General features: G+C 38.4%; 2 protein-coding genes across 2 annotated transcripts; both read left to right on the top strand.

The window, feature by feature from the left end:
- Positions 1–2,654: 2,654 nt before the first annotated feature.
- On the top strand, positions 2,655–8,539 carry AK88_03785 (uncharacterized protein; the record flags this gene model as incomplete). Its single annotated transcript, XM_012481395.1, has 3 exons — positions 2,655–7,993; positions 8,168–8,367; positions 8,526–8,539. 3 exons carry the CDS (start codon positions 2,655–2,657, stop codon positions 8,537–8,539), a joined length of 5,553 nt encoding a protein of 1,850 aa, XP_012336818.1.
- Positions 8,540–9,729: 1,190 nt separating this feature from the next.
- Positions 9,730–12,916, top strand: AK88_03784 (uncharacterized protein; the record flags this gene model as incomplete). The annotated part of the gene is made up of 9 exons (XM_012481394.1): positions 9,730–9,907; positions 10,173–10,272; positions 10,435–10,519; positions 10,682–10,866; positions 11,097–11,940; positions 12,137–12,223; positions 12,441–12,498; positions 12,659–12,762; positions 12,857–12,916. 9 exons carry the CDS (start codon positions 9,730–9,732, stop codon positions 12,914–12,916), a joined length of 1,701 nt encoding a protein of 566 aa, XP_012336817.1.
- Between the last annotated feature and the right edge of the window lie 213 nt (positions 12,917–13,129).

Raw genomic sequence — 13,129 nt, 5'->3', positions numbered from 1 at the left:
ATGTATTTTTTTGGCTTTGTATATAATTTTACGAATGAAAAATATTCCGTATGATTTTACATAAACCCCAAAAAGGGAAGAATAAAAGTGAGTCATGCTGTCCTTCAATAAATATGCAAGCACAAAGCCTTTTCAGAAATGCGTTACCCGTCCATGGTAAAACATAACATATATACTTGTGCGTAATATTTATATACTCTGGTTTTGTTGGCCTATTTGTACGCGCGCGCCGTTAAGTATTATATGTTGTACATATGTATGGCCAGCAGGCACAAAAATTACATACGCGGCTTGTATATAACAACAATATTATGCAGAAATATATATATATCAGTATATATATATATATATATAATACTGCATTATAGGATACGCATATAGCACAGGCAATACATATATATGCGGTACGTACATATATGTATAGGTTTTATGGCCCCCGAAAAAATTCGTCCATCCAAAAGCTTTCATATTCATTCATGCACAAAACAAGCCCTCGTTAATTTAAGTTCTGGCGTACAAAAAAGTACGGCAAATGTTAATTGAAAAAAATGAAGCATAAAATTGTACGAATGAGAAATAAAAGAAAAAAAAAATATATATACAATACAGCATACAGTATACGTATGAATATGTTTAAAAGAAAAAAAAATCAGCATGGATTTAACCAAAAAAAGAAAAGAGCTTTTATCAAATTGTACATTATGAATATATACTTCTTTAATCCACTTATATGAATATATATATACAGACGTATATATATATATGCTATTTTTTATAATTATTTTCATTTTACAGCGCTACATAACACGACATAACTTTTTTTGAAACTGTAAATTTTTGTTTATGTATAATATACGCAAAAGCATGGCATATATGGATGCATAAGTTATGCGTATATGTATATATATGTATATGTACGTATACTCATATTCTTACGTATATGCATGTTTGCGGCAAGCATTCTCTCATATAACCTTGCGCGTTATATATTAACATTTTTTTTACCAAAGGGAAAAAAGCAATATCTTTACATTTCTGTTTACAAGAATTGCGGTGTAGTGTCATATACAATTGAGCTTCTTGATTTGCTGACGTAAACCTGGACCATGATTCGAATGTATTTAAATGTATAACATAAATGCGTATATATATAAGCGTGTACACATTATATATATATATATACTTTTTACGCAAGTATTTATGTGATGTTACGCCACGTACGTTCACGTATATTGAGTACATGTATACATAATACGCAAGCTTTTTCTCGCTGTTTACTCCAATTAAGTTGTATCTTTTTGAAGATGTTCACAAAAGAGTCAATTTATGTACACAAATATTATACCATACGTGTATAACAGCCTTCTGTTTTTTTTTTTTTTTAGCCCTTGTTTATATATTATAACAAATTGGATTATATTTTAATTCAATTTTATATAGTATACAATAAATCGGTAGTTTCACTGCTTCGTGTGCTACATGTTCATTTATTTAAACATATATGCGCAAGCAAGCCAAAAACATATATCATGATATATGTAAATATATGCACAATTTTGTACATATAATTATATATGAATATATACGTATATAAATATATGTTATATGTTGTGAATGTGCCTCCCCCCCCTTTTTTTCCTGTAAAGTTTTACTTTTAAAATTGAAAGTTAAAACCACTGCAAAATCTACTGCTTTGGTATACTCACCATCTGTGAAAGAATTTAAACCTTCTAACCTTTGTGCTATGTACATTGTTCTATGTTCCCATTTCCTCAAGTGGAACAGCTAAGAGGGAAGAAGAATTATAGTCATTACGTACGCACGTTACACCTGCGCATGTATATGTTCTTACGCAATATACAATACATGTGCAAATGTATACATGTAGTAACAATTAACAGTTCACGTAAATGACGTGTTAATGTGAATTCACAAAAAAATTCAGTTGGAACAAAACGTGAGCACATGTACATACATATGCGAGTGTTTAGATTTAACGACAAGTGAGAGAGCCCAACACGGCTTATAATTAGTGACATTTATTTCACCCCTATATATCCCATCACGCTTAAGCAGTTTTTTTTTTTTTTTTTTTTTTTTTTTTTTTTTACATTTAAGTTTCCTGTTTCACCTTCGTGGTATCCCATACTCCCCAGCGTCGCTTCATGTTGTAATCCTAATTCATCTAAGTATATATATATATAGCTCTATTTTGAATAATTGTAAAACAAAATAGAGGCCTATGCAGAAGTATTCACAGAACGTATGGAAGTACGGAGAAGCTACAAAGCATATCTTGCATGTAAATGTTTTGTACCCCTCGCTCTGTATACACACACATATATATATACATCGATACGAGTGAATCATTTTTGCAAAGAAAATTGCCTTCACGTAATGTAACATATATGTTACCGCCTCCCCCAGTGGAATGAATAAGTGAATATATAAGTATATGCACACACAGAAGTGATTATATACTTATATAAAGGACGTATATTCCCAATCTCGTGTTAAGAGTTGTACCTTACACTCGCTATTACATTTATATAACACACATACAAAATAGGAAAGGGAAGAAAAGAAATAAAACAGAACAAAATAAAAAAAAAAAATAAAAAACAGAATATGCAATATATTAACCAATTAGAATAATGGAAAAATCATCTACCAACGAAACAATGGTTCTAACTATAAAAAATTTAAGCAAAAGTAAATGGAGTTCACTCTCCAAAAAAAAGATAGAAGAAAAATCTTGTTACTCCCCCAGGACAGAAAAATTAATTGATATAATTTCCCCCATTCTAGACTATTATGGGTATAATAAGGAGGATGTGTACAACTTTATTAGTTTGTACAAATTTGACATAGAGACAATTCAGCAGGAACTATGTAACATTATGGAGTCCAGGGAAGAAAATGACGAAGGGCTTTGGGAAACAGTCAAAAGTAAAAAAAATAAGAAACCAACCGAAAAGAATAGCAAAAAACATAATTCCTTGCAGGGAATTTCCGGGAGAAAAGATAATAAACAACTTGGCAAAATATTTTCCAAAGGATTAAGATTAAAGGAAAAGGATCCTCGGAAAAATAAAACCACTATCACAGGTTCCTCCTTTGCAGTTGGCCAATATAGTAATAAGCCCTTCACTTCGAGTAACCATAAAGTAACGCACTTTGTAAGCAACCGTGCAAAATATGAGAACTCGTCAACACTACATGATATTAATAAAAAGATTCCTGAGGAGCGAGGCTCGAAGGAAAAGCAAGATATGGACAAAAGTACAAGGAAACTTGTGAATATAAAATCGTTATCAGCAGTAGCAGCGTCGGCAGCGATATCCGCGACAGCAGCCACTGCTGCGACCGATGCGGCAGGCAGAGGAGCAGGTGAAGGAGCAAATCGCGATGCCGAGAAAAACTCCAAGGCCGGTAGCAAAAAGAAAGGAACGTTAAAATCAGAAGAAGAAAGGAAAAAAGGCTTAAATGAAAGTTACGATGATGATTTCATGAATAATAATTCAATAGAAGAAAGAGACACAAATAGGAGAAAAAAAAATGCAATTAAAGAACTAGACGGTTTGTTGAATGAAGAATATTTTGCAAAAGGTAGAGATGATAACTCGAACAAAAAGGGTAACAAAAGCGGTTACAATAACGTTGGCAGTACCAGCTCCAGTAACCACAATATTAATAGTCATTACAGTCAGTTTGATAAAAAAAAATACGCCAAGTTGGAAGATGGCAGAGCACCACCCACAGCAGCATCCATGGCAACGGGCGCAGGATACAAATCCAGTGATGAGTACAGTATTAAAAAGGATTCTAAAGGGAAAGGAGCAAACATCCCCTCTACACACACAGGCACAACCACTATGAACAGTGGAAGTGGTAACCAACACCCCGCCAATGTAAGCACGAACGGTCTCGGAACAACCACGATGACCACCAGTGTCAGCAGGTATAGTAACTTCAACTACAATGATAAATATTTTAATAAGAACTACAATAAATATAGTGGCAAGCCGCTAAATGATTCACAAATCCAAAGAACCGACAAGCAGCGGTTTCCACCATTTAGTAATAAAGCCACAGGTGTGTACAACGGTGCAGGAAATAATAATTATTTTAACGCATATACAAAAGGGGGAATGAAACAAACACCCTATTTGAACAAAAACAGTTTGAAATCAAAGATAAACACTAGTAAGAATAACAGCATAGATCAGGATTACGAGTATGATCCTTACAGTGGAGAAAAACTATCCTACGATACGGGCAACAATAATGACCAGTCGAGTGGTATAAGTGTAAACAACGGAAACGACCAAAATGTTAAGAAAAAGGTAGCGACTGAAAATGCTAAAAAGACGGGCAATGATAAGGCAACGGCCAGCACTTCTTACGCATCTGTTGTTAACAGCAAAATGAAGCAATCCACATTAGCATCATCATCATTAGAAGAAGCGAAAAACGCGGAAGTGAAACGAACCGGAACGATCAGTGCGCAAAATGCATCAAATGATAGTTCTTTTGTAGAGGAAGAAAAAAAAGAAAAGAAAAAAAACAAATGTCAATTAATACCAATTAAAAATAATCAGCCAGAAAAATCGTGGTTATCAGTTATCACCAAAGGTACTCTTACCACCAGCAGTAACAATGCCACGAATTCTCAGGATGTTGGTGACAAGGTGGATCCTTCCGGCACGAAGAAAAGTGCCCGCACCAGTTCCAAAGAATTGAAGCCAGAATCGGCCTCGCAGCAGGTCAGCAAAAAGGCAGCCGATCAGAGTGGCAAACCTGAAAAGCAGAAGAAAAAAGGAAAGGGAAAAGATAAGGATAAAGAAAAGGAAATGGAAAGCATTTCTAATAATGTGTATGCATCTGGCAGCAGTGCAAAGGATACCAACCTAAGTAGCATCAATAACGCAGGCTACAAAAGTAACGACCATTTGAGCAAAGTTTGCTCCAAAGGTGAAGATGACCTTGATGGAGAAGAACCATACAATGCTAAAGGTGCCCAGTTAAGTTACGGCAAGGATGAAAAAAATGAATCCATGCCTAACATCAGAAGTAAAAACAAGTTGTCATTCGTTGAGGTAGACGCGAACAAAGCACAATCATTTGCAGATCAACATAACAAAATGGAAAAGGAAAAATACGCAAACGAAAGCAATAACGTAAGCAAGAAAGAAATCAGTAGTGCCAAAAAAATCAGCGAAACGAAACTAGACACTGATGATAAGAAAAAGAAAAAGAAGAAAAGAAATGATCAAGATGTACTCTCCTCCCCCATGAATGATAGTACCATTTCCACAAGAGTGAAAACATCATCAGGTTCCCAAACCCTCGACATGAAAAGAGGTAAGGGTAGCAAACTGAGCAGTAACAATAATAGCACCCTGAACTTAGCATATAGTGCGGACAAACTCATGTCAGATGATTTCACACAATCGGAGGGATACTACGGAAAGGAAAAAACAAGCATTCCTATATACATGCCCAATTTGGCACTTATGGGGAAGAATACTATGAACAAAAAAATTTTCTTCGGGAGTATAAATATCACTGGTGATCAAATCGAAAATATTGATGTCATGCCAGATAGCAAATTGGAGCACATGAGGAATAACTACGGCGGTAACAATGGTAGCGGAAATAGCGGTGTGTATGCCGATGCCAGCGGTCGTTTTGGCACCCATGGCGATGGCTTCCACCAGCAAGGAAGCACCAACTACAGCCACGGCGTTAGTAGCTACAACACGCGGGGAAGCAATTACAACAACGAAGGAAATAATAACAATAGTACAAACAAAATGGTGCACACTGAAAACAGAAAAAAAAATAACCTCAGGAAGAATTACGGTATTGATGCGGCTTCCATGGGCATGAATAACGATCACGTAGGTAGTGGAAATCACAACCGCTCCTCTGCCGTGCATCACAAGGAAAGCGACAACAGAGACTACGATCATAACAATAACGATTTTAGAGGATCAAAGGAAAGAGAATTTAAACACTTTGATTTTAAAAGCAGAAACCACAAAAGAGAAGATAACAACGACATGCTTAATGAAAACAAACACAAATCAATATTTTCATCTTCCAACAGTAAGCATGCCCCTCATGTGCACTCTAAATCGCAGAATTTATACATACCCAAAATGACAACAACAGCATCATCGTCCTCTTCTGCCGTAGCGGCAGCCACAGCAGGGGTGTCATCTTCATCGTCAAACAACCATCACCACCATATACATAACAATAGTGGTAATGTCAACGTTAGCAGTGGAAACCAGAATGCGAAACACTTGTTGAACAGTTCCTCATCCGTGTTCATGAACCAATCGCCTAGAACGAACGGCTCACAAGATAACTCCTCCTCTGCCCTAATGAGTGGAAAGAGCAGCAAGTACGTGCAGAACGCACTGAAGAGCAAGAACTACGACAACGACGGGGATGACTCTGGTTCAATACAGCTGAATCAAATTTCACAAAAGTTTCTGCACAGCGGCGTTGGAACTGCGGGCGCAAACAGCAACGGAAACACTGGCACCTATACCAGTGGAAATGGTGTAAACGGTGTTAACAACAACTTTGCTAGCTCTACCACAAGCGCAAATATCGGAGGCAGCAATACAGGCACCACCACCACCACCATGTCCAACAAGAATACCAACACAGATGTTAGCAACATCAGTTTAATGAATATGGGCATGAACAACCTGAGTAACAATAACATGTACACTTCGTACAACTCACCCCCAGGATTGGCCAACCAATTTAATTACTCATTCACCAACCTCTCCTACCCATACAATAATATGCACTACAATGGCTACTCCACACAAACCTTAGTCCCGCAGTATGGACTCATCAACAACCATTACACAAAAAATAACAGCATGCACAACAATAACTTTAATTACAACATCAACTATGATAATTTTGATGAGAACAATTTATATGCACACAATAATAACATGCACATGAATAACTACGTCAACTACATGAACGTCGGTGTAAAGAAGAATCAACTGAATAACTTGGACGATGATAATTTGAGTAATTCTGGCGACGTCTCCATATCTGGTTCACTCCAGCAGCAGCAGAATCTGTCGCATGAAAACCAAAGCAGCTCCAATCAAAACTCTCCCAGCGTGAATAATAACACCAACAACAGTGGCAACGGCAACACCAACAATAACAACAACAGCAATAGCAACAGTAACGGTAGCACTAACGCTTGCTTGGACGGAGCCACCAACAACGGAATTAACAACCTATCCCTCAACAACATTAACATGAATAGTAGCGTCAACCCTAACCTAACCATGTCATGCACAACCAGCGCTACCAGTGAGTTAAAGAATAAGCAGCAGATAAGTAAAAACATGAGCGACATGCAGCTGCAAACTCAGTCCATCTCGTCTCTCAAGCAGAATCAAACACAGCAAAGTAAAAGTGGTACAAGTTTGAGTAGCACCCAGCAACAACATACGTCCAATCAACACAGCCAAACTAAACATGCAGGACAACAGCACCAGCAAAACTTACTAAGCAGTAATAATAACAGCTCCATAAACCAATACACGCAAAACCAGATCAACCCAAACAACTCACAAAACACGGCCTCCTCCACCTCTTCCTCCCTCACGAGAAAAGTAGAAACAAACAATCTCAACAGTGGAACACAAAACAACCAAAATAATCAAAACCAATTTTTAAACAAACAACTGTACCATAATAGCAATTATTACAATGTTAACTCAAACAATAATTATAACATCCCCCCCGGCTTTAACATGACCCAGGAGAAGGAACAAAACAATAACTACCTCACTAACAACGTCTCCTCCGCCAATGCCAACAGCAGTGTGGCGGCCTACAGAAACAACTGGAACAATATTAACGAAAAGAATTTAAACCACTACAGCTTGAACTACAATTATAATAGGAACACCAAGAACAACTTTAACTACACCAGCAACTTGTAAGGAAGAGAAAGAGAGAGGCCCATTATAAAGACAAGCAGGAGGCTTTATAAGCCCTCCTGTGGAGGGAGAATGAAAAGGGCTGTTTTTACCGCCCCCAGTGCTTTTATAACCCATTCTTATTTGTCACCCTTCATACACACTTCTATCCTTTTCCTCCCCCTCGTGCGCAGGAACTACAGTAGTAGCAACGGATACAACCAGACGAGAGACAACACGAATAACTTCTTCAACTATAATGGCTTCAACTACGGTCTTCAGACACCACCCGGCCTGCAGAATTACTACCAAAATACGCAGTACCAGCAGCAGAACAGCTACTCCAACCGCAACTACAATTACACGGGGTACAACAACAATCTGTCCATGTGGAGTAAGTAGCAAGAGGTGTTGATGCCTATGTGCGGCGGGTTCTGCCCCCCCTTTTTAACCGCTCCGTAGCTACTCTGCTAAACGCTTTGACATATCGCTTCCCAACCGCTACTATAAAACCACTCCCAATAACACCCTCTTTTTTTTCCCCCCCTTCAGATAGAGAAGAATGATAGCCCACGGTCCAGCGATTCCACACCCCAATTTTACCCCGCTTAATTTTTTTCTTCTTTTTTTACGTGTAATAATGTTTTTATTATAATTAGCCCTTCTTTTTTTTTTACATCCCTTGATTAAACTCAAACTTACAGTTCCCCCATTTTTTTTTTTTTTTTTTTCCTTTTACCCATTAAAACTGTTCCACTTTTTAAAGAGCATTTTTTCTTTCGGCAAAAGAGGGTCTCTGTGCATTAGCGCAGGCCATGCTTGGAGGTTTCCCTTATAAATGTGTAGCTCCCAAATGGCACACATCCTTGGTAAAGTGATCACCCACACCGAGTGTACCACCGCTTTGGCTTGTCTAAGCGGAAAAGTAGCCCCGCAGGTGTCCACGCACGCATAAATAAATGGACATATATATGTACACATGTACACGTTCTGCCCATGGCACAAATTAACACCTTCGCATTGCCCCGCGCGCTGATTCCTCTGTCTGGGCTCTCACGAAAAACTTCAAAGAACAAAAACAATTCTTCTAAAAGCGTTAACATGTACACATATTAACACGCACAAGTGTTAGTAAAAAAAAAAAAATAAGCACTCATTTTTTTTTTTACTCAATCGAAGCTACAAAGGGTCTTGTTTGTGGAGGTACCTATTTTTTAACCCCAACCCATGGCCTACACTTTTTTCATTTATTCGAAGGTTTTCCTAAGTTTTTTTCCCTTGAGAAAAAAACAAAACAAAACAAATATGTAAAAAAACACATAAAAAATAGTCATAAAGGTATATAAAAAATAGGTAAAAAATACACATAAAAAATACGTGTAAAAAGGCACATGGGAAAATACGTAAAAAAGCACTCAAAGCACAATTTATTCTTAGGTGTAAAATTATTTTTTTTTTAAAAGGCACTCAAAATGAGGGAGGGAAAAAAGAAAAAATAACTGACATTCTTGCGGACGAAAAAAAAAAAAAAAACAAGAAACAAAAAAAAAAATAAATAAATAAATAAACCACTTTAAGGGACAAGAAAAATTGTTTAGGAAGAAAAAATCGATTCAATGGATAATCAGTTTTTAAAAGGTTCCCCCAAGCGGTCAGTATAAGAAAAAAAAACACAAACACACAAATTTAGAGCGCGCAAAAGGGAAGCCTACGATATTCTCACAGTAAACCCCAAGATAATTACACAATTTCCATTATGACCAAAATTGTACATGACAAAATTGACACGAATATATTAAAAGAGAGGAAACTAAAACATGGCGCAGTAAAAGATGGAGGAAGCTACTGTAAGAGTCAGGGGGAATTCAAGGTGCCTACTAAGGGCCAAGACTTTTACAACATTATTTTTTTACTACTGCTATATACTATACAAGGTAATCATGCATTATGTGCTTCCCCCAGGGAAAAGGGACTACCTAAGTGTTGCACCACCTCGCCTGTATATAGTGTACACAATTGTGAGGGGGGAAAATTCAGAAAGACCGGAAAAATTGGGAAAACGGGAAAAAGGAAAAAATTGAGAAAAGTGCTCCGTCACCCCTATGATTAATCTGGAGTGTTTTACACTACGTGGTTGCCTCACAACACATGTGTATTTCTACACACACCTATATTCCCCCCTTCCTTCCCCCTTTTAAGGCGTCCCAATCGGTGTCTCGTCCGTGGTCCCACTAATAATTCAAGACAAAGTGAGCTACTCCCAGTTGAGCATTTTGTCCCTAGTCAGCATACCCTTCAGGTTAGCACACAAAATGTTTAATTTTACACCTGGGTATGCCTCCCAAATTGTGTGCTCGTGTGTGTGTGTGCGGGTGGTTCTGCTTCGATGCTTCCCTTCCGATACTTATTCTACATTTCTGTTGTTCATTTTTCCGACTCACTTTTTTAATTCCCCTGTCAGCCTAAAACTGCTGTGGGCCCCGCTTGTCGATTCTGTGTACCATAAAAAAATCGGGAGGAGGAAAAGTTGGATAATCCCGCTTCAGGTATTTCAACGTGGAGAGAACAGCATACGCAGGGATGACCATACGGAGCGAGGACCGTGTGCCGCTCAACGAACGAAACATACATCGAACAAGTAAAGGATATACCAAACAACGAAGCACAATTTCCATCATTTTTTTTTTAATTCCCTCCATTTATCGCAGCTAATTTGTAGCTTTTCCATGATTTGCTGTGGGAGGCATGTGAGCGCTTGGCTAGGGGAAAGGGGCAACATCGCGAATCTGTACCTCCTGACGTCCTTCTTCTTCGGGCTCTTCTTTTTGATGGCTACCCAAGATATAGCAGTCGATGGCTGGGCGCTCACCATGTTATCCGAGGAGAACAAGGGGTAAACGCAAAACACACAGAGGGAAGGAGCATCAGCGGCAAAGAGGCACATAACGAGTGGAACAAAAAAGGAAGGTGTAATATGTAATGACTCCTTATCCTTCCACTTTCTGCGTAAAGCACAAAGACTGATGAAAAATGCGAGAAAGACACATGCCTCATGAGTGACCATGTTATGTAGAGAGAAAGCCTAGTCGCTTTTCATTTTTTTTTTTCCCCCCCACCCCGCAGACTAGCCTCCACCTGCAACATCCTCGGACAGAACATAGGCTACTGTGTATCTCAGTTGTCTTTCCTGACGTTAAACAACAAGAACATTTGCTTCTACATTTTTAGGAAGTATATACAATGCATGCACTCCATGTTTCACGAGTCCAGTCACTACAGACATTTGCACGAAAGCATGGACATGATATACCCATCCTTTCAACCCTTCGTCGATATGAATATCTTTTTAAAATTCTGGGGTGTATTTATTCTCGCGCTTACTATATTGACTTGTTTTAAAAAAGAAATGATGGACGATAATGGCAAAGAGAAAAATGATATCGTGGTGGAAGAATATAGTGTCCCCCGCAAAAAGGGAAACCACCACCCCATTGAAGACTTCCAACACAACGAAAGCTTAAACGAATTTGCAAACTCAAAGGATACATATAAAAACTTGTACCAACTGATCTTCCTACCACCGATGAAAATTTTCATTTTTATATTCCTCCTAATTCGCTTTCCCTTTGCCTCGGTGGAGGTGGGCACCAACTTCAAAATGTTGAAGAAGGGAATCAGCAAAGAAGAGTTCGCCATTTTTAATCCATTTTTTATTCCTATATCAATCATATCATCAGCCATAATAGGAAAAATCACCAAAAATATAAAACCCCTTAATATATATTATTACGGTTACTTACTAAGATACCTTTCTAACATTATTTTGTCCACGCTGTTACCCTTGACAGAGTATATATATTCGAACAAGACCGAGCTTCCGCAGTTTTACTTGTATTCGTACTACCTATACATTTTCATGGCGCAGGTCTTTAACCACTTCTGTATCGACCTCATGACTGTGTCATCGGTAAGGGGCCTTCCACGAGAGGGCTGTCTAAATTGTCTTGTTCTGTGGAGGGAGAAAGTCCCCCCGGGGGATACCCTTTTCGTGAGGAATTCATTCAAGCGGAACATGTCTTCGCGCACATCACTGCTCACATCACCGAATACTCACTTTACCCCGTTTTATCGACCCCACACCTGTACCCCCCTCCCCCCAACAGATGAGCTTCCAGAATATAATTTCAGACCCCGAAATTGGTGGAACATACATGACCTTTCTAAACACCGTTAACAATATGGGATCACACGTAAACTACAAAAATAATATAACGCATGAGTGGAGAGTCAACCAGGGTCACTGTAACGGCAGAGGATAAAAAAAAAAAAAAAAAAAAAAAAAAAACATCAAACCGATAATCGGTTCCTCTAAAGAACGATTCAGAGGGATCATTTTTCATGTCCACAACCACTCCACCTCTATTTTATTTTATTTTTTTTTTTTTTTTTCTTCACTCCCCTTTTTAGTGGTCAACCATATTTCTGTGGCTATTGGATTATACCGACAGAACAGTGTGCTACGGAGGTACCTTTTCAAAAAAAAAATGTTCATGTCCCTTTACTCTGTGCATAGTCTGGGCTGCAGTACTCTTTGCGAAGTGCCCCCTCCAATTTGCTACACACACACATACACGCAGTAGACATGGAATTACTTACCCCAATTTTTGCCTCCTTTTTTCTATCAGGCAAGTGCCTACTGATTGATGGCTACTACACGCAAATGATCTTTTCTTTCATCATCGGGATACTCATAAACAAGTACATCACAAAGTGCATCACGAAGCTCCAGGTGGGTTTAACCAACAACTGATGAGGGGCAGACGCACACTGCGCAAGAAGAAGCGCTCATTTTGCGTTTCCAATTTTTTTCCCCCCCCTTTTAGGCCTTTCCCATAGAAGACTGGAGGACGAATAGCGGAAGCAGCGAAAAAAAAATGAAATGAACAACCCAAAAGAACAAAGGACAGTGTCCCAATTTTTGGCTGGTATCCGTTTCTCATGGCCACCTGTCATTTTTTTTTTAATTCAAATTCCATTTAGCATGTTTGAAAGCAATCGCTTTGGCAGATGAGGACAAGGGGGAAAAATGCACGGGCAAAGGATAAAGAAGAAGGGAAAGGAGAAGGTCGTTGGGCCGACCTTGACGTTGGCCCCAG

This window comes from Plasmodium fragile (genome assembly GCF_000956335.1).
Source record: "Plasmodium fragile strain nilgiri unplaced genomic scaffold supercont1.46, whole genome shotgun sequence".
Classification (NCBI taxonomy): domain Eukaryota; phylum Apicomplexa; class Aconoidasida; order Haemosporida; family Plasmodiidae; genus Plasmodium; species Plasmodium fragile.
Note: the sequence above shows the minus strand (reverse complement) of the source record. Positions and strands in the feature narration are given on the sequence as shown.